The sequence below is a fragment of the Lemur catta genome, chromosome 2 (genome assembly GCF_020740605.2).
Source record: "Lemur catta isolate mLemCat1 chromosome 2, mLemCat1.pri, whole genome shotgun sequence".
Lineage (NCBI taxonomy): Eukaryota > Metazoa > Chordata > Mammalia > Primates > Lemuridae > Lemur > Lemur catta.
This window is the reverse complement of record NC_059129.1, coordinates 48,286,958-48,305,547: the sequence shown is the minus strand read 5'-3', so window position 1 is coordinate 48,305,547 and position 18,590 is coordinate 48,286,958. Positions and strand designations below refer to the sequence as shown.

Genomic DNA, 18,590 nt, shown 5'->3' with positions numbered 1-18,590 from the left:
CAGTGCCATTCAAATGTGTATTTATGGCACAGGGCTCTTGGCGCAAAGAGGACATTTCTTCAGTTCGGGATCTGGTGTGTCTCCGTGGAGGAGAAACTTCCTCAGTATTAAAAGGCTGGGGGTGTGACGGGGGCATGATAAGCCTTCTGAAATCAGGAATCACCAATTCCAGTTGCGAAGAGAACTCCACTTACAGTTTAAACCAAATCCTCTGAGCTTCCCAGGCGCCTAACGAAGCACTTTCTTCCCTGCAGTCCTCTGCTGAACATGTATGTCACTCAGATTGTATCCGTTGTTGCTGTGATGTGCTAATGACTCTCGGAATCTTCAGTTTTCCCACACTCGCACCAGAGCTGCACCCCACTTTAAACATTAAACCACTGGTGCTCACCCTGCGCACACCCCAACCCCACCCAAGACAAGGCAAATAAGCGGGGCCTATTGGGAAACCTGCCCTTGCTCGGGGAGGCAGGAATGGCCCCAGCCTAGGAGCCCGGGCCGTGAAGTTCCCTTCTCTGGCCTGAGGTCCAGCCTCCCTATTAACTCAGACAACACTTCACTGAAGCTGAAGTATAAGAATTTTCTGCTTGATGTGTTTTATGTCCTATTATTACTTTCTCTGCACATCACATGCCTCTCTGAGGGGCGCAGGAGAATGTGTCTGGTGTAAGGCTTTGGGGAGGGCTCCCCGCCATTTACAAAGGAGGAAGGAGAGATGGACTCATAAAGGAATCCATCCGAAGCCTCTCCCTCTGCCCTCCCGGGAGGTCCCGACACCCGAGAGTTCTCTCTTGTTCTGGAAACTTCCTTTGCATCCAGGGACTCAATGCCAGCCTCCCCTGGGTGGCCGTCCCACTTTTGTCTGGGGCTCTGCAGTGCTGGGGGTGGCTCCTTTCTCACCATGGCTGGGGGCAGGATTGACAGGTTTTCCCCTCCAGCCTTTCTGCTGCTCACTATGTATGGACGAGGCTGGAGGCGGGGCAAGCTTTAATCAGATCAAAGTGTGGGTGAGTCAGATCAATTCCTCCCCACTCCCCGACACATCGTCACAACGGCCGTGATTTAGTTCTTGTTTCCATCAGGTGGGAGAAATCAGAACTGCACGTTGCACATACAGACTCTTCACAGCAGTAAGGGAAAGTGAATAAAGTATATACAAGCTCCCAGGTGGGAGAGCCTGCCTCCATAGTAATGATGGGGACAGCTGGTTTCCCCAGGAGAGTCTCTTCTTGGTCACATCCCCTAAAGTTGGAGGGAGCAGCCAACCCTCCCCATTCAAGATACAGAATCTGGTCACAGATAGAAGGTATTTCCATGGAGAGGTGGAGGTGATGGGCCTGTTGGCCCTCTGGGTTCCTAGCAGTGGCAGGTAACCTATACCTACTGTTCAGACATTCCCAGAGTGCCCCTAGATGAACCCCAGAGGGTTCCTGAGCATCTTTAAAACAGAGTTGGGAGCTCACACGCAGAGCTGGGCTCCTTGGTGGTAGGCCGGCCCTGGTTCCCCGGGCACGGCGGAAACAGGCCCCAGAGCAACTCAAATACCCAGGGCAGAAGCGGGCACCCGCAAAGAAAGTCTTCTCAGTGCTCATTCTCAACACCACCCACAGCCCCTTCCAGAAAAGGCTAGTGGCGGTGGCCCAAACAAAGCCCCCCAAGGAGAAACTGGGTGGTGAGAGGAGGGGGCAAGATGGGGAAACAAGCACCCAGACACATAGGGGGCAGACGAGGGTGGTGACCCAGCTTTTGCGGGCAGAGTGGGCTCCCATTACCCCACCCTGCGTTTGGCTGAGGTTATATGGGCCTCTTTCTGAACCACCTCCTCTGGCAAGGCCCAGTCCCAATAATGAGCCATTGACCTTGCGTGTGAGTCTGAGGTTGGTCTGCTGCTCTGTCTAGGGCAAGCCCAGGGGCCTTGCAGCTTCGGGGGAAGAAATCCTCCTCATTTTCACAGCGTCGTTTTCCCCTCTCCTCCCACCGCAGTGATCAAATTAGCAGGCTGCTTCTCCTCTGAGAAAATGTGCCCATGGTCCTGGGGGCATCGCCCGTTTGCCTGTCTGGTGGGTCTGGGGAAGGAAAGGAGAGATGTACGTGGGCGTGTGTCCCTTCCTTCCCTGTCCCAGGAGGGTCTCTCCCACCTGGGATGGCTGCCCAGCCAGCAGCACGGGCCACGGCGGGCGGGCACTGGAGCCTTAGCTGCAGGACGCCTGGCAGGGGGCTGAGTACACACTGCTGCTCACGGTGGCCCCGCTGCTCAGGCTGCTGTTGGGACACTTGAGGGCCTTCATGCTGCTGTCCCTCTGGATGTGCAAGTGCTCCAGCCGCCAGCGCTCCCAGCTCTTCCGAAACTCCATCTGGACCTTCCGTGGGGAAAGGAGGGGAACAAGAGCCATCATGCAAACCAACTGCCCACAGAATGGCCCCGTTATTGCATTAGTGGGGAAGGGAAAAATCCACTGCATTATATTAAGAGACACAAGTCAAGGCCTTCGGGCGCCTAAATTAATATCCCAATAAAATTGTTTATTGTTGTCTCCTATTTTCTGCATCTCCTCGGGAGAGAGATGGGCTTGATGACCTAATGGGTCTCTTCCATCTCTAAACTCTGTGATTCAGCTAAGTACCTTTTACAATCCATCACGGCGCTACTTAACGGAAGGAGGAGAGTGAGGGAGCAACGAGGGGGGGGCGGACAGGAGGTGGAGGGAGAAGAGGAGGATGAGAGAGCCTGACTTCGGAGCGCACTCTCCCCATTCCAGCTAGGATGACTGAGAGGGGGGACAGCACCCCTAACCTGCCGGTGCCCACCGCAGACCCTGCTAAACTCCCCAGGGGCTTCTCTCCGGGCCCAGCACCTCACAGGGAGGGCGGCGGAAGGAAAGAGCTGAGAAGAGCAGCAGCCGCAGCGGGGGGGGGGGGGGGCTTCGCCACTGACCCTGTGCAGGAAGTCCGCGGTGACCAGGGACCGTGAGGGGACTTGGTCAACTCCAGTCCCTGCTGTGCTGGACTCTGCCCTCCCCATCAGGAAAAGCCTTCTCAAGCAGGCTGATACTCGGGGACCAGATTGTTGGGGCAGAAGGATATTAACACAAATCCAAACAATATCGCAAAGCCCCAGTCCCTGGAGGGTGTGTGGCAATGCTGGGGCTCCTGGTGATGGCCAGTGACTCTGGTCCCCAGGGAAGCTGCTGGAACCCGAACAGCTTGTCCTGAGGGGTCTGGACTGCCCTTCTGGGTGATGTTTCCAGAAGTTTGCTTTCCAGAGCTTCTTTGATGTCCCCCACCCTGGCCCCCCAGTCTCCCACACCAGAGTCTGTGGCCTGGGGGCTCTTCCCTTCAGGCCACGTCACCAGGAGGGCCGGCTGCCAGCAGCGGTGGGTAAGGGGCTCCCTGCCAATCCCTCCACCAGCCCCTGGGCAAACAACCCTCCTCTGCTCCTCCTTTGTCATCCATCTAGCTAAGCCCAGCCAGCTGCCTGGCATGGCTGCATGCCATCCCTTAAAAGAACTTTTTCTGTGCTGAGTAGAGCTGAGATGGCCCAGAGCCTGCCTGCCAGCCCCAGCGTCACGAGCCCAAGCCCAGGGAGGGAGGGAAGGAGGCCGAGCACACCCCACCGGGCCCCCCCTGCTCCGTGCCAGCTCACTGCACCACTGAGTGGGCAAGGAGCGCGTGCTGACAGCTGGGACGGGGGCATCCCAGACTGACGACAGTCCCTGCTTGTGCAGCGGCAGGGAGGCCAATCTTGTCTCACAGCCCTCCCGCTAAGGAGAGGGCGGAGAAAGATGGTAAACTGAGGCAAGCGCATGGGAAGCCACCTCAGAGACTAAAGAGGTCTCAGGGACACGCACAGGACTTCCCAGAGGACTGACACTCGGTGTCCCCTTCTGCCCCCATCTCCCTCAGCACTTTTCTTGAACCTCTGCTGTGGCCCCTATCATTACAATCGTCCTTGAAACCCACCACTTACTGGGCACTCACTATATGTCCGGCATTTTCCATTGATTGTGTTTTAACTTTCACATCAACCCTGCAAAGTAGCTCCGGTTACTGTCCCACCCTTAAAGGCGAGGGAACTGAGGCTCAGAGTGTTCACGCACTTCCCCAGGCCTTTCAGCCAGGATTTGAACCCAGACCAAGCCTGACTCCAGCGCCGGCTCCTGACCTGAGGCCTCCTGCCCTGGCTGTGGCTCCCCGAGGTCCTGCCTGTCCCTGGCTGTGCCTCCTGCCCACTCGGCTGGAGCGCCTCAAGGGCCAGGGCCACATCTTCCTCATCCCAGCGTCCCTGCGCCTCGCACAGTGCTCGGCACACAGCAGGTGCTCAATACATGTGTTTTAAATGAGCCAAATGAATGAACAAGTGTATAAACGAGCATCTAACATTGGTTCCTGCTGTTTCTCAGTTACGAAAATGACACAGCCAAGACAGCAACACGGATCCTGGACACCTAGCCCAGCACGCAGACCCACGTGCATCTTCCTCACTCTCCGATGTCCCCTCACCCTGCCCTCCAGGTCTGCAGTGCCGCAAGTACCCGCTCTGGCAGGCACCACGCCAGGCTCGGGATTTGGGGTGAACTGGGAAAGCGCATTCACCTGCACTTACAGTTGGGGAGACAGAGGCAAGGGGGCAAAGTGACGTGCCCGGTCACACAGCTTCGCGGTGGCAGAACCAGGCCAGCACTCAGGGCTCACGAGTCACCTCACTTTGGCTTCAGACACCAGCTCCAGCAAAGCCATCCCCAGGCCTCCCCTCCCTGTCCCCCCTGCCCACACACCCACCAGCAGCTGGTGCAGGCTTGGCAGCCACAGAGGACCAACGTCCAGGCCATCTTTTCTCCTTGGGTCACAAGTACCTGGCATTGCCATAGCAATCTTGGGGCTGAAGAACAGCTCTTGTGGACAGAGGCCTCAGCCCCGGAGCCACATGTGTCTTTTGTGGCCCAGTGATAGTGACATGTCTGTCCCTGTGCCTGGAGGAGCCAGGGTGTGAGCAGTCTCCAGGAGTGGGTTTCAAGGAACCAGGCGGTGCGTTGAAAGGAGACGGGGTCTCCAGCCCTCTCAGTGGGGTCTCCTGGACCCCACAGCACAAGCCTGGGAGAGCCCGAGGGGAGAGGCCAGCCGGGACCTGCAGCCAGGCCTGGTCAGAGGGACGCAGCTCTGGCGATTTGGAGCCAAGTTCCTTGCTAAGGGCAGAGCAGGGATGTGTGCCTGTCCCTTCCTGCTCACAAAGGCCAGCCAGCAGGGGTGCCAGGCAAGGAGGGAGGTGACTGGGTGCCTGGACATGCAAGTAGGGCTGGGTGAGTGTGTTGCCACAGAGTGGCTTTGGGGACAGAGGAGAGAGAGGTGGGAAATGGGGCCTTAGGGGCTGAGGGGACAAGGTGGCAGTAGGGAGCCTCAGTCTGTCCCCAGGGGCCTCTGCTCCTCATCCCCACCGGGATACATGTCCCCATCTCACCACTGGGCTGGAACGTGAAGCAGCAGGGCTCAGGGCTGGCTCAGAACAATTCCTGAACGGAGGCTGCCCTGCAGGGCTCAGCTTCAGTTTTTAAGAAGTTCTTTATGAGGACTCAGCCGTCGGGGAGAGCCAGGGCTGCTACGTCCTGCTGCCTCCCATGGGTCCAGGCCTGTTGGGTGCGGCCCCTCCCCTCCTTCCCCGGCCCACCCTCCGGATGAGCCTGCCGGGCCCTCTGAGACTGGCCCGTAGGAGCAGAGCCAGAATCCCACGTATGGGCCACTCTGCCTGGCACTGCCTCTACCCCCCTACCCCTGGCTGCCCCGAGGCCTTAGTGGGATCCCCACCCCCATCTGGCACCAGCCTACCAGCTCTGAAGCCTTCTAGCTGCTGATTGGGACTATTCATTTCACTTTGCTGAGCCTTACTTTTCCCATCTGTAGATTGGGCTACCATCTGGTGCACGGCACTGGGTGTAATAAAACACTTGCGCTCCTTACATGCAGTAAGCACGTAGGAGATGCTGGTTTCCTCCCTTTTATAGATCTGAAGGCCACGTGCTCCAAGCCCGTCCTTCCCATAGGAAGCCAGCGCAGGGGAGGCTGGAGGAGGCCTCAGGGACAGGGGAACCCCGCCCCTCCCTTTGGCCCAGTCCCACTTTCTCTGTAGCGTCCTCTGAAATTTCCTAGGCCCGGGCCTCTGGGAATCACTGGATGCTGGAATGATGTCTAAGTAGCTGCTTGCTGAATGTCCGGAGATGGGGTGCGTGTCTCTTCCCGCCAAGCAGCAGCTGTGAGGAGCTGGGGTGGGCCCCAGCACCCCACTTTGAAGGAGGGGTCTATTTTCTGTTCCCCTTTTCCACTTTCTTCAGACTTTACCTCACTCGGTCCTCATGGGAATCTCGTAGGTAGGCATTACTACTCCCATCTTGTAGATGAGGAAACTGAGGTTCAGAGTGGGCATGTAACTGAGCCAAAGCCACACAGCTCGTGAAGTGATGGGGCCTAAATAAGACCAGACATCTGGTGCCGAAGCCTGCAGCTCTGCGTCTTTCCCGCTCATCACATTACTGTTTTGAGCCATCTCACAGCTCCATGAAATACTCAGGTGTCTGCCCCCTGTCCCCTACACCCATAGAAAAGGCACGTCTGTATTGATACACTGACGCTAAGATCTCTGAGCTCTGGGATTCCAGGCTCAGTGACTCAGAAGACACACGAAGAGCCCCGGGTCTTTGAGGACCAGAGTCCCTGCGTCACCCGAGCCCCAGCCCTATGGCTGAAAACCCTCACCTGGGCCTGAATGGAGTTAAAGTCCTCAGTGCCCTCCCAGACTGTGGGGTGGAGGTTGCCAACACCCTCCTCCTGCTGGGTTAATTCTCTGGGGGACACTCCCTCAGGGAGCCCTGCAGCTGCCCCTACAACTTTTTGTTTTCCCCTCTGGAAGGAATTTGGGGGAAGTGGGTGCTCTGGTATCTGTGACATTCAGTTTGATGGCTTGGAAGGTGCTCCTGCCCTGCTCCAGCACAAAGCTGGGCACCTGGGAGGAAGGCGCCTTTCCCAGGTGCCCACGAACACAGACCCCCCCCAGAAGCTGACCATCTCAGAGAGGGGAGGGCGGCCTGTGCCCCGCCAGAGTCTGTGGGAGAGGGCATGGGGCCAGCAAGGACCCCCTTCTCCCGTCCCACAGGGTGCTGAGCACCGACCCCAGCACCAGAAAGCCCCCGGGGGAATATGTCCCCTGTCCCGCAGGGGACCAGGGGTCCTGCTTGTGTACTCAAGGACAGGGTGCTTTCTTCCCCAAGTCAGAATTGATTGGAATCCTGGCTCTGCCACTGTTTCCAAAGCTGGGGCAGGATTCTTACTCTCTCTGATCTTCAATGCTCTCATGTGTGAAAAATGAGAATATTGAAATCAGAATTTTAGTAAGGTTTTTTTTCGGGTGGGGAGTGAGGGTGATCATTAAATGAGATAGTAATTATCAAAGCCCCAAGCATGAGGCCATATGGCTTCGGCACGCGTGTGTAGAATCACTTTGTAACAGACAGTCCCCACCACCCGGTAATTCACTCAGGACCCTCACCACGAGGCTGGGCCTTCCCCAAGCTCATGTACCGTTAGGGTATGTGTGCGCACGTGTGTGCGTGTGCATGTGAGAGAGAGACCTATGCACAGAAAACCATCTCTGGGCACGATGCCCTTCAACTCTAGTGCCTCAGTGGGGCGGGTAGGGTCCCAGCCGGAAGGATTGACGGGACTAGCCAATGGCAGCAGCCCACCAGGGTCCCCTTCCCTCCCCAGACCTTACCTCGTTGTTGACAAAGCAGTATAAGATGGCCACCATCAGCCCCTGGGAACAAGAGTCACGTCAGCAGGGAGGAACTGGGAAGCAGGCGCCCTGCAGCAGGCCCCCGCTGGAAGCTCTCGGGGCTCCATCCCCACATCCCCCTCCTCAACCCCCGGGTCTGCTGGGGCAGCAGGCTCCGTCTCATTCCCTTTCTGCAGGAACAAGAAGGCCCCTTGCTCAGATACCGCAAAAGTTCTACAACACCCTCGCCTGAGGAGGCCTGACCCCATGAAGTACCCCGACTCTGCCCGCAGAGAACACTCCCCACCCAGCCCCACTGGTCCACTCAGGAGACCTTACGCCTCAGAGCTGTGTTCTCTGTGTGTGCACCTGCACACATATGTAAATGCACACACGTGAGCCCACATGCTGTAGGAATGCCATAACACTCTTGCAGCGCTAGGACCAGTTTCTTATATTTTTAAACGCCCGTACTGTCCTCTAATGCCAGTGGGGAGGATCAGTTCTTTGTTTTGAAACTATGTGACCCTGTAAATCCTGTTTCCACATCTCTGAGCCTCAGTTTCCCCCCTGTAAAATGGGGGTAATCCTGCACATCTCCTGGGTTCTGTGAGGTTAAATGCACAATGTGTGCAAAGCACCTGGCAGGGTGCCCGCCACCCAGTAGACAGCAGCTGCAATGCCAGGCCGGGTGCCAGGGATAGATCCAGGAAGGCTTCTCGTCCCAGGGACTTACAGAGCAGACTTGGGACACCTGGGGACACTAGTTCTGGCTCTGCTCCAACCAAGTGACCTTGGGCAGGGGTCAGTCCCCCAGTTCTCAGCCTGCCCGTCTGTCCCATCTGCATGACACAGGCTGGTGTCTGCCCCACCCCCACTCCCACACTGGGAGAGCAAGTGCTCCCAGCCGTGAGGTCACCTGGAAGGAGGTGAAGGAGAGCTCTGTGAACAGCTTGATGAAGCGCAGGGTCCCCCGGGCATGCTCGTCCATCACGAAGGCAAAGATGACCTCATGGGTCCCCAGCAGAGGGATGAGTGTCAGCGTGGACTTGGCAAGTCTGGGGGGCAGAGTGGAGACTTCTAGAGTCATTTTGGACCTCTCCCATGGACTCTTCTCCCCTTTCTGTACCCTCCCCTTCCTACCAGGTTCTGGCACCTGGGACAGGGACGCCCTCCCGCCCCAAATACCCTGGGATAGGCTGCCTGGATGGAACGAAGAGAGGGTAAGACCCTCCAGACACCAGGGGCTGCCCAGGGGCAGGGTGAAGGCAAGGCTTGGGGGTTCCAGGCCAGGCCCAGGTGGGAGAAGAGGGTAGCACACGGCTCCAAGCTAAGCACCCCAGTATCTCTCTTTCTCTGCTGGAAGTTTGAGCCGAGGGGCCCCAGTGAAGCCAGCTCAGTTATGTCACCTGCATTTGATGTCCGTCTTGCACATGAGATTGGCTTTCAGTTTGGACACCACGATGCAGATGACCCGGACAAAGATGAGGAAGTTCACCTGCGGGGCAGATAGGCGGGAGGCTGGGGACCCTCTAGCCCCAGACACCAGCCCAGGCCTCCCGCAGCTCCCCACCCCGCCCCCACTCCGTCACTTACCCCGATGGCAAAGAGAATGGGCAGCCGGATGATGAGCCAGTAATTCATGTTTGAGTTCCTGGTCCAGCAGCTGGGGAGGGAGGGAGAGGCACATACGCATCCAGCTGGACTCGCAGAGACCCCGGCTCACAGCACAGGCACAAGCGCCCGCCAGAACATGTGGGCATGTTGAGCGCCATGCACACAGCCACCAGGAGGTGCACAATAACCAGTCCCACCGATCCATGCACAGCCCTCCAAGTGCACAGCCACAAAACACACACACAGTCACACACAGACACACACAGCCTCCAAACAAGGTTCTATAGACCTAAAACACCCATGTGTGTACCCAGCATCACACACAACATAACAGAAACATGTCACTTGTAGATATTACAGGAAAACCTGCAGGAGGGCACCATGTATCCCACAGAGGCTGCACCATTTGTCATCATGCAATCCCAGGGCAGGGCAGGAGCCCGGGTAGGGAGGGGAGGTTAGAGAACCATAATAAATTCGTATGTTAAATTCCTGGTCCCTCTGTTTATCCTCCCAACAGGTGGGAGCCACATGCCCCAGGGGCCAAGGAATTCGAAGGGCTTTGAGGATAGGGACCTCAGCACACCCATCTCCTGGGGAGGGCACACTCACCCCTCATCCTCATAGAGGTACTTGACAATGCCCCAGGGGACAACAAACAGCAGGGGAACACCTGGGAGGAGAGAGGGAAAGAGAGAGGGGAGAGGGCTGGCAGGCTGAGGCCTCTCCCTGCCCCGGGCCCCTCACACCCAGCCCTGCTCCCTTGCCTGCCCCAAACCACGGTTTCCAGGTTGGTCTGGGTGCCTGGGAGAGCAGAGACAGCAGGAACCCCACGCCGACTCCCCGGACGCTGCCTTAGAGAGGGGTCCTCAGCTGTCTGGCCCACCTGGGTGCCGGGCACACATCAGGATTTGCCCTCAGGGGCCTGGCTGAGACACCAGGGCACAGACACCTGAGTGGCAGAGGGACGGGGTCATGCCGGGGGCAGGGCGGGCTGCATGAGGCGGGGAGCAGGCGCACTCTCTGGTGCCCTTCTCCGCACGCCCGTCTCAGTCTCAGCCAGCCCCCTCTGGTGCGGGACGCCCCTTCAGTGGTCTGCCCCCTGCCCCCTGCCCCTGCATGTGGGCTGGGCAGAAGCTTGGAATAGAGACGGGAACTCTCCTTGCTGCCAGCAGGCCGACTCACTGCCCACAGTGGCCTGCAGTAACCACAGCTACCACGACACTTCCGCTTGGCTGGGACTTGAGGGTGTGGAGACAGCCTCTCAGGTCATCCCCCGAGATCCCCACCTCCTGGCTTCCATGCCCTCGTGTAGCCCACGTGCTGCCAGGGTGGGTTTGTGTGACCAACAACATATGGCAGAAGTGATGGCACATCACTTATCAGATTAGGGCAGGAAAGACACTGTGGCATGGCGTGAGCTCTCTCCCTCTCTCTCATGTCGCTTGATCTGGGGGAACCACTAGTCCCATCACGAGGGCGCTCGGCAAGGAACGGAGGCCTCCAGCCAGCAGCCAGCAGGGACTGGGCCGCCGGGCACCCAGCAGCCTCGGGAGCGAGCTTGGAAGCAGCTTCTCCACCCCAGCTAAGCCTCGAGATGCCACCAATCCCGGTGGACGGCTTGGCCGACCCATCAGAGATCCTGGGCCGGAGGTACGCAGCTAAGTCGGACCCAGATTCCTGGCCACAGAAACTGTGGGAAAATAATTGTTTATTATTTTAAGCAGCTAAGTTTTAGGCTTGGTACGCGGCAGCAGGTAACTAACACAACTGGCTCCCAGTTCCCCAGCAGAGCCTCAGAGCCGGCTCACCTTGAGAGCTCAGTCTGTGCGGGTCGATTTAAAATCGGATTGTCTGTCCTCATGTGACGGACGAGGAGATGGATCCGCTCAGAAGGGCACCCGCGGGGCTAGAATCCAGGGCTGCAACCCCAGGCCCACTGCGACCACCCCCCGTGGCTTCTGCACCAACTCTCCCACGCTGTCTCCCTGGCGCCTCCCTCAGCCCCGGAGATGCGAGCGTCCAGGGTGCGCAGACAGACGTGTGCGTGTCTGCATGCAGTGAGTGGTCCGTGTGTGTGTGTGTGTGTGTGTGTGTGTGTGTGTGTGTGTGTGGCTTTCGGGGGTCTCCCCCAGGAGCACGTTTCCAGGGCAGAACCACGTCAGAGCCTTCCCTGTCACCATCGCCAGCGTTACCCCAGCACACCGATGTCCACTCAGGGCAGCGAGGGGACACGTGTGCTTGGCCCCGGGGGGCAGGGGCAGGGCAGGGAGGAAGCAAAGAAGCTCCGTGCTGGCTGGCATTCCTCAGCAGCCAGCCCTCTCCCGGCCTGTTTATTTTCACATAAACCAGGCCTCTCGTGCTTTAGGAACAGGCCTTCCTGAGACGGCACGAGGAACGGGATGACCCCAAAGGCCCCAGCACACGGCACAGGCCCTGCCCCGTGGAGGATGCTCAGTGAGAGTGGAATGAATGGATGAGTGAGGGTGAGCCAGTGGATCAGTGAGGGAAGGGAAGCTCTCTAGGCAAGAAAATGCCGATTCCCTAAGCCACACACACACCCAGAAACCTCCTCCTTAGGCCTCCCCAGCCACCTGCTGTCCCTTCTCTCTGAGACCCTGCTCCAGGACCGGGGAGCTCACTCATGTTATCAGCCAGTCCTGGTGAGCTTCATTCATCTATCAGCGTTTCTTTAACAAGGGCTTTTTAAAAAAAAAAAAAACAAGAAAAAAAAAAAAACCACAGGCACAGCCCTGCCACGTGCAAACATTACACACTCCCTGCTGGCTTCATCTTTCTCCCATTTAGAAAACCAGCAAGACAGGCTAGAGAAAATAAGCTCAAATTAAGACACACAGAACCAGCTTGGGAAGTAATGATTCCCTCGTCCCTCACTCGCCTCCCCGCCCCCGCCCTGTGCAGCCTCCCCGTGGTGGGTTTCTAGGGGCACCGACTGCCCCTGGACTGGGGCTCCCCTAACCTTGTCAGAGTCCCAATTCTAATTCTTCCACTTGCACATGGAGCTAAAAGTTGTTTCCCAAGCATCCCAACTTGAGCAAAGCCTCCTGGCATCACCACTGAGCTCTCAGAAATCTGTGAATTTGTCCTTGTCTCTCCGTCTCTATCTCCCCCATCCCAATTCCTTAAGAAAAGGATGTTCTGGTTGGAGAAGGGTGTCCCCTGGGTCCGTCCCTTGTGCTCCCACAGAACCTGAGCTAGGGTGTGAGGTGGCAGGAGGAGACTGGCGCCCTCTGCCCACAACTCCCCGTCAGAGATCTCAGGGCACTGTGTGTCCCCACCAACCCCCAACCAACCACCCCGCTCCTCTGCACACATCACACTGTCCCGGTGATTGTTCCTGCCCTTGGGTTGTCATGGTGACAGGCATTAACAGCGCTGATGCCATTTCCCAGAATGGACAGACACCATCCCAGACCTAAAGACAGCATTCCGAGCTCTCCTAGCTGGCCTGCCTCCACCCTGCCCCTAGTGAGCTGGGGGCTCCCCAGCTGCCCCTGCAGGAGGAAGAAGCCTGGCGGGGCGGGGGCTGGGGGTGGGGAGGCCAAGCAGAGGGTCTGGGTGCTGGGGGAGGAGGAAGGGGAGGGTCCAGGATCTGTGTGCAGGAGCCGGGCCCACCTGCCCTCCCGTGCGGAGGCTGAGCCTGCTCGGCCCAGGCCAGAGAACTGTACGAGGCTGCCTGGGAGTCAGGACGCCCAGGTTCCAGGGCCTGCTCTGCCTTTCCATCCCTGACCCTTTCCCAAGACACGGATCTCATTAAAACCTCCTCAGAGCTTCTCTTTTCCCAGGGGGCTGTAAGTGCAGGGTGGCTGAGGAACACCAACAAAAATGAAAGAAGTGCAAGGACAGGGGACAGGCGGCGGGCTGAGAGGGCCAGAGAGCACAGAACCGTGAGGGCCGGGGCCTGGGGCAGCTTCCTGAGGAGGCATCTGGCAGCCTGGTGTGGGAAGGATGCTCCAGGAAAGTTCCTGCGTGAACAGCCTCACAAGGGCTCAGAGGCAGGAGCAGAATCAGGGAAGAAGGGGACGTTGAGGGAGGAGTCTGGCTGCGACTGACGTGGGAAGTCCCTGGACGCGGGGGCAGCAGTGGTCAGAGCAGCCTGCGTAGGAGAATGATGGGGGAGGGGAGTGAATGGACGAGTGGCAGGTGGGGTTATGGGGGACAGGGAGCCGCAGGTTCAGTGGCGGATTAGGGAGGGCCTGGGGCAGGGCCTATCCTCTGCCTGCAATCTGGGTGGGTGCCTGTGGGCACCCCCAGGAGAACCTGCTGCCTCTGCTTTCCCGGTCGTGCAGGCGATCCCAGCCCCCTGCCCAACCCACCCCTGCCCCTTGTCAGAACCCCACGTGGCGAGAGGCAGAAGCACAACCAGAAATGTTCCAGCAAAAAAAAAAGACACGATGGTTCTTGGCAAACTTTTTTGGCTAGAACATTTCCAGCTGGGCTCCAGGCACATCTGCGGCCCACCCCTTTCCGTGGCCCCTGGTCGCCCTGCCCTGCCCTACGTGGCTCTCCTCTGAGCCCCCCCTTCATCATCACGTGACAGAGCATCAGCCCTCCCCTGGGCCCTCGCCACACCCTCTCACCCCTGCCCACCTGGAGGCCCAGGACTCACCATTTCCCTCCGGGCCTTGGGCAGCCCAGGACTGGGCGTAGGGCTCTGTCCCCATATGGCCTTAGGAGCAGAGGCATTTGAGGACAGTGCCATGACTTCGGATGGTGTGCATGACAGTGGAAGGGGATGATATTTGGCCAGATGGGGGTGCAGGCTTCTATTAATGGAAGAGAGTTATGCAAAGAGGGGGGACCATACCCCTGCAGTGCCTTAGCGGCCCATGGGCAGGGGTCCTGTGCCCAGGGTGGGGTTATCCAGCGGGCCTCACCCCTTGCCCCAGCAGTTATGTTCTGAGTAACAAGTTGAAAGAGAGGTCAGGGTCTCCTGCCTCCATGCCACAGGTCCAGGGTGGGTGACACAAGGCCTTACCCCAGCCGATGCTCACATAGAGCCTGAAGACACGCTGCTCGGAGAAGACCGAGAGGGCCAGCAGTGTGTACAGGTACACGCCTTCCACCAGGAGCCAGTAGTAATTGGCCGCCACGCAGTACTGCATGAGCAGGAACACCAGGCGGCAACCCAGAGAGTCCTGGAGGCAGAGGAAGGGTCTCTTGGGGACAACAGCTCTAGCCCCCCACCTCTTTTTTTTATTTATTTATTTTTAGACAGGGTCCTGCTCTGTCACCCAGGCTGGAGTGCAGTGGCTCCATCACAGCTCACTGCAGCCTCAACTTCCTAGGCTCAAACGATCCTCCTGTCTCAGCCTCCCAAGCAGCTGGGACTATAGGCATGCACCACCATGCCTGGCTAATTTTTAAAATTTTTTGTAGAGACGGGGTCTCACTATGTTGCCCAGGCTGGTCTCAAACTCCTGGGCTTGAGCAATCCTCCTGCCTCAGCCTCCCAAAGTGCGGGGATTATAGGTATGTGAGTCACTGTGCCCGGCCACCTTGTTGCCTCTCTTGATGCCCTTCCCATTCTGCCCAGCTGCTATTCTGCCATGGTTAATGTGGCACGAGAGAGCTCACGTCTTCTGGCCAGGGCTAATGCCGAGAACCTGAACTGCTTTAGCTCATTGAATCCTCACTATCCTGAGCGGAAGAAAGTAATACTGTCTCCATTCAGGTGAGAAAACTGAGCCTCAGAGAAGCGAAGTGACTTGCCCCAAATTCTACAGCTAGTAAGTGTCAGAGGTGGGATTCAAACCCAGGTCTGTCTCCAAAGACTGAGAACTCCCTAGGGCAGCGTCTCCTCCCTTAGACTGGAGCCTCCCAGGTAGACTGCCTTTCTCTTCAGACTGGAAGGTCACCTGGTGGGCTGCCTTTCCCACCAGAATGGGAGGACCGCAAGGTGGACTACCTCTCCCACCAGGGCAGGGGCTCCCTGAGGGCCAGGGCTGGACAGCTCCTGCCCTCCCGTCCCAAGCCTCCTCCGCCTGCCCATCCCTCCGGGACACAGCACGCACCTGGTAGGAGAGGAGCCCGTCCCACTGGTGCTGCTGGGCGGCCGTGCTGTACATCCACTTGAGGGCGGCATCCTTGATGAAGACGGACAGTGCTCTCAGGATGAAGGACGCAAACAGGTTCAGATGGATGTAGTTCCGGGTGCAGCGCAGGTGTCTGAGGGAGAAAGCAGGGCCCTTCCCTGGTAAGACGGCCAACAGTTCTGCTCTCCGAGCCCCAGCTTTCAGGCTAACACACGCATCAGGCATGTTTCTGGCTCTGGGATCGTGCTCCTTCCTATCCTCCTTCCTCTGTGAATGCCCTTCTTCCCCATAACCTTGAAAACCCTCTGTCCAATTCAGGCCTGCCCCTCTGTGAAGCCTTCAGCGGTGTAGTCGCTGCCCCTTCTCCCACCTGTGTTCTAGCCTTCTCTCTGCAGCATGTTCTTTTATACAAAGTCATGCATAATCAAAGAGATTTATGCATGAGGATCAGTTTCCTCAATGGGGACTTTGCTTTGCTTTTTCGTGACAGAAGTAGACCCGGGCCAAGCACATGGTAGGAATTCAGAAAGCACTGGATACAATTTCAATATCCTTTCATGTAAAAATGCACAGCAAACTGGAAATACAGGGGTATTTTTTAATCTTATAAAGACTATCTACCTAACTGGGAGCAAATCTCATTCTTAACCAAGAAAATTTGGAGCCATTTCCCTTAAAATCAGAAACAAAATAAGGATGTCTGCTATCATCACTTCCATCCAACATTTATAGCTATAGACCCTAACCACTATAATAAGGCAAGAGAAAAAATATATAAGAATTGGAAATAAGCAAAATGGTCATTATTTGTAGATGATAGATTTTCTTCATAGAAAATCCAAGAGAATCTACAAATTATTAGAACTAATAAGAGAGTTCAGCAAGGTTGCTGATATGTATATTTATGTACACCAGCAATAAAATTAAAAAGTAAATTTAAAAAATAATTCATTTGCAACATTTTTAATTTACTACCTAGAGTAAATCTAACAGATGACAGGCAAGATCTCTGTGAAGAATATTATAAAATTTTCTTAAAACCATTAGGGAAAACTTAAAGGGAGATAAACCACATTCACGGATAGAAAGACTCACTGTCTGGAAGGGGTCAATCCTCCCCCACATTAATTGATAAATTCAATGCAGCTATAATAAAAATTCAAACAATATTTTTTAATGGAACTTTAAAAACTTATAAAGAAGAGTCAAGGTCCAAGAATAGTCCAGATACTCCTAAAGAACCACAAAGTAAGGGGCTTTGCTATATGAGAACTAAGAACTCTAGTAAATCTACAGTAGTTAAGGCACCATGTATTGGGATGGACACAGAGAAATAGACCAACAGAAAAGAATACAGATGACAGAAGCCAATGCATGTGCACACGAAACCTCGCTATGTGACAGAGTATGCACTGCACACCAAAGGGGGAAGGATAGGCTATCAATAAATGGTACTGAGGAATTATATATATATATATTAATAGTATATATGGAAAAATCAAATTAAATTCCTTATTTTCCCCATATACAAAAATAAATTCCAGGTAGATCAAAGAAACATTGGGAAGAACAAAACTCTGAAACTTTTAGAAGAAAATATAGGTGGCGGTCTTTTTGACCCTAAGGTAAGGAAAGATTTTTTAAATAAGACCATAAAAATTTTGTTCTTTGGAAAAAAAATGATAATTTTTAATCAATAATAAAATTAATTTTATCAATTGGTAACATTTATTGTTAAATTTTGTCAGTACTAAATTGATAAATTGATACATTTCATTCCACTGAAACTAAGAACTTCTGTGCAGAAAAGGCACCATAGAGTGAAAAAATACGCCACAGACTAAGAGGGTATATCCTGGGTTAGTATCCAGAATATGTAACGAATGTTTAAAATGAAAAAGAAAAATCCAAACAAGCCAATAAAAAAGTAAGCACAGGGTATGAGCAAGCAATTCACAGTATAAATCATGAAAAAATGCTTGCTGTCTCTAGGAAGCAGGGGTATGCAAATTACAATCCTAATGAGGTTTCACACACTTCAGATTAGCAACAAGTATGTCTGAACAGACTACATATTGGTGATAATGTCAAATAAAGGAAACTCTCTTTTCTTACTGGTGAGAGGGCAAACTGGTACAACTGTGAAGAGCAACTTAACAGGACCCAGTAAATTTGCAAACGCAGGTGGGTTTCAAACCTGGCGATTCTACTCCTAGGTACATGTCCCAGAGAAATGCACAAGGGGTCGTAGGTAAGAATGCTCATTGTACTAACGTTTATAATTCAGAAAGAAAAACAGAATATGCCTCAAATGTCCATTAAAGGGATAACAGATACATTAACTGTACTATATCATACAATAGAATATGGAATGACAGTTAAAATTAATGAAATAGAACTACTTTCATCAACCTGAATGAATCTCACAAAAACATGTTGGACCAAAAGAAAGATCTGAATGTGTGTCCCTTGAGAATTCATGTTAAAATTGAATCCCAGATGCAATAGTATGAAGAGGTGAAGACTTTAGGGAGTGACTAGATCACTCCGCCCTCAGTACTGGGATTTACTGCCCTTATAAAAGAGGCCCTTTGCCCTTCTGCCCTGGGATGACACCATCTCCAAAGCAGACAAAGCCCTTACTAGACTCCAGACCTGCTGGTGCCTTGATCTTGGACTTCTCAGCCTCTAGAACTGTGAGAAATAAATTTCTATTATTCATAAATTACCCAGTCTAAGAGTAATAACGGCAGGCACAGACTAACACAGAAACTGGTACGAGAGTCGGGTGCCGGAGTAACAGATACCTAACAATGCAGACGTGGCTTTGGAACTGGATGATGGGCAAAGGCTGGAAGAGTTTGGAGAATCAGGCTAGAAAAAGTCCACGTTGCATTGAATGGGCCGTAAAGAGCGATTCTGGGGAGAGCTCAGAGGATGGGAGCTGTATGGAAAGTCTCAATCTTCTTAGAGATTAAGTGGTTGTGAACAGAATAATGGTAGAAACAGGGAGTAAAGGCCGTTCTGACCGGGTCTCAGACAGAAAGGAGAAACACAGTGTTGGAAACTGGAGGAAGGGCCATCTTTGTTATAAAGTGGCGAATAACTTGGCTGAATTGTGTGTGTCCTAGTGTTTTGTGGGAGGAGAAACTTGTGAG

At 54.8% G+C, this 18,590-nt stretch overlaps 1 protein-coding gene across 1 annotated transcript in view; it reads right to left on the bottom strand.

Annotated features, from left to right (window-relative positions):
- Positions 1–2,111: 2,111 nt before the first annotated feature.
- Positions 2,112–18,590, bottom strand: part of GLP1R (glucagon like peptide 1 receptor) — a 35,514-nt gene continuing 19,035 nt past the window's right edge. The window contains exons 6-13 of the mRNA XM_045543622.1: positions 15,412–15,565; positions 14,376–14,535; positions 9,989–10,049; positions 9,356–9,425; positions 9,169–9,257; positions 8,679–8,817; positions 7,760–7,801; positions 2,112–2,360 (exon numbers count right to left, since the gene is read on the bottom strand). Of these exons, the coding sequence (XP_045399578.1) occupies positions 2,193–2,360; positions 7,760–7,801; positions 8,679–8,817; positions 9,169–9,257; positions 9,356–9,425; positions 9,989–10,049; positions 14,376–14,535; positions 15,412–15,565 (883 nt within the window). The 3' untranslated portion in view covers positions 2,112–2,192. The remainder of the gene's footprint in view (positions 2,361–7,759; positions 7,802–8,678; positions 8,818–9,168; positions 9,258–9,355; positions 9,426–9,988; positions 10,050–14,375; positions 14,536–15,411; positions 15,566–18,590) is intronic.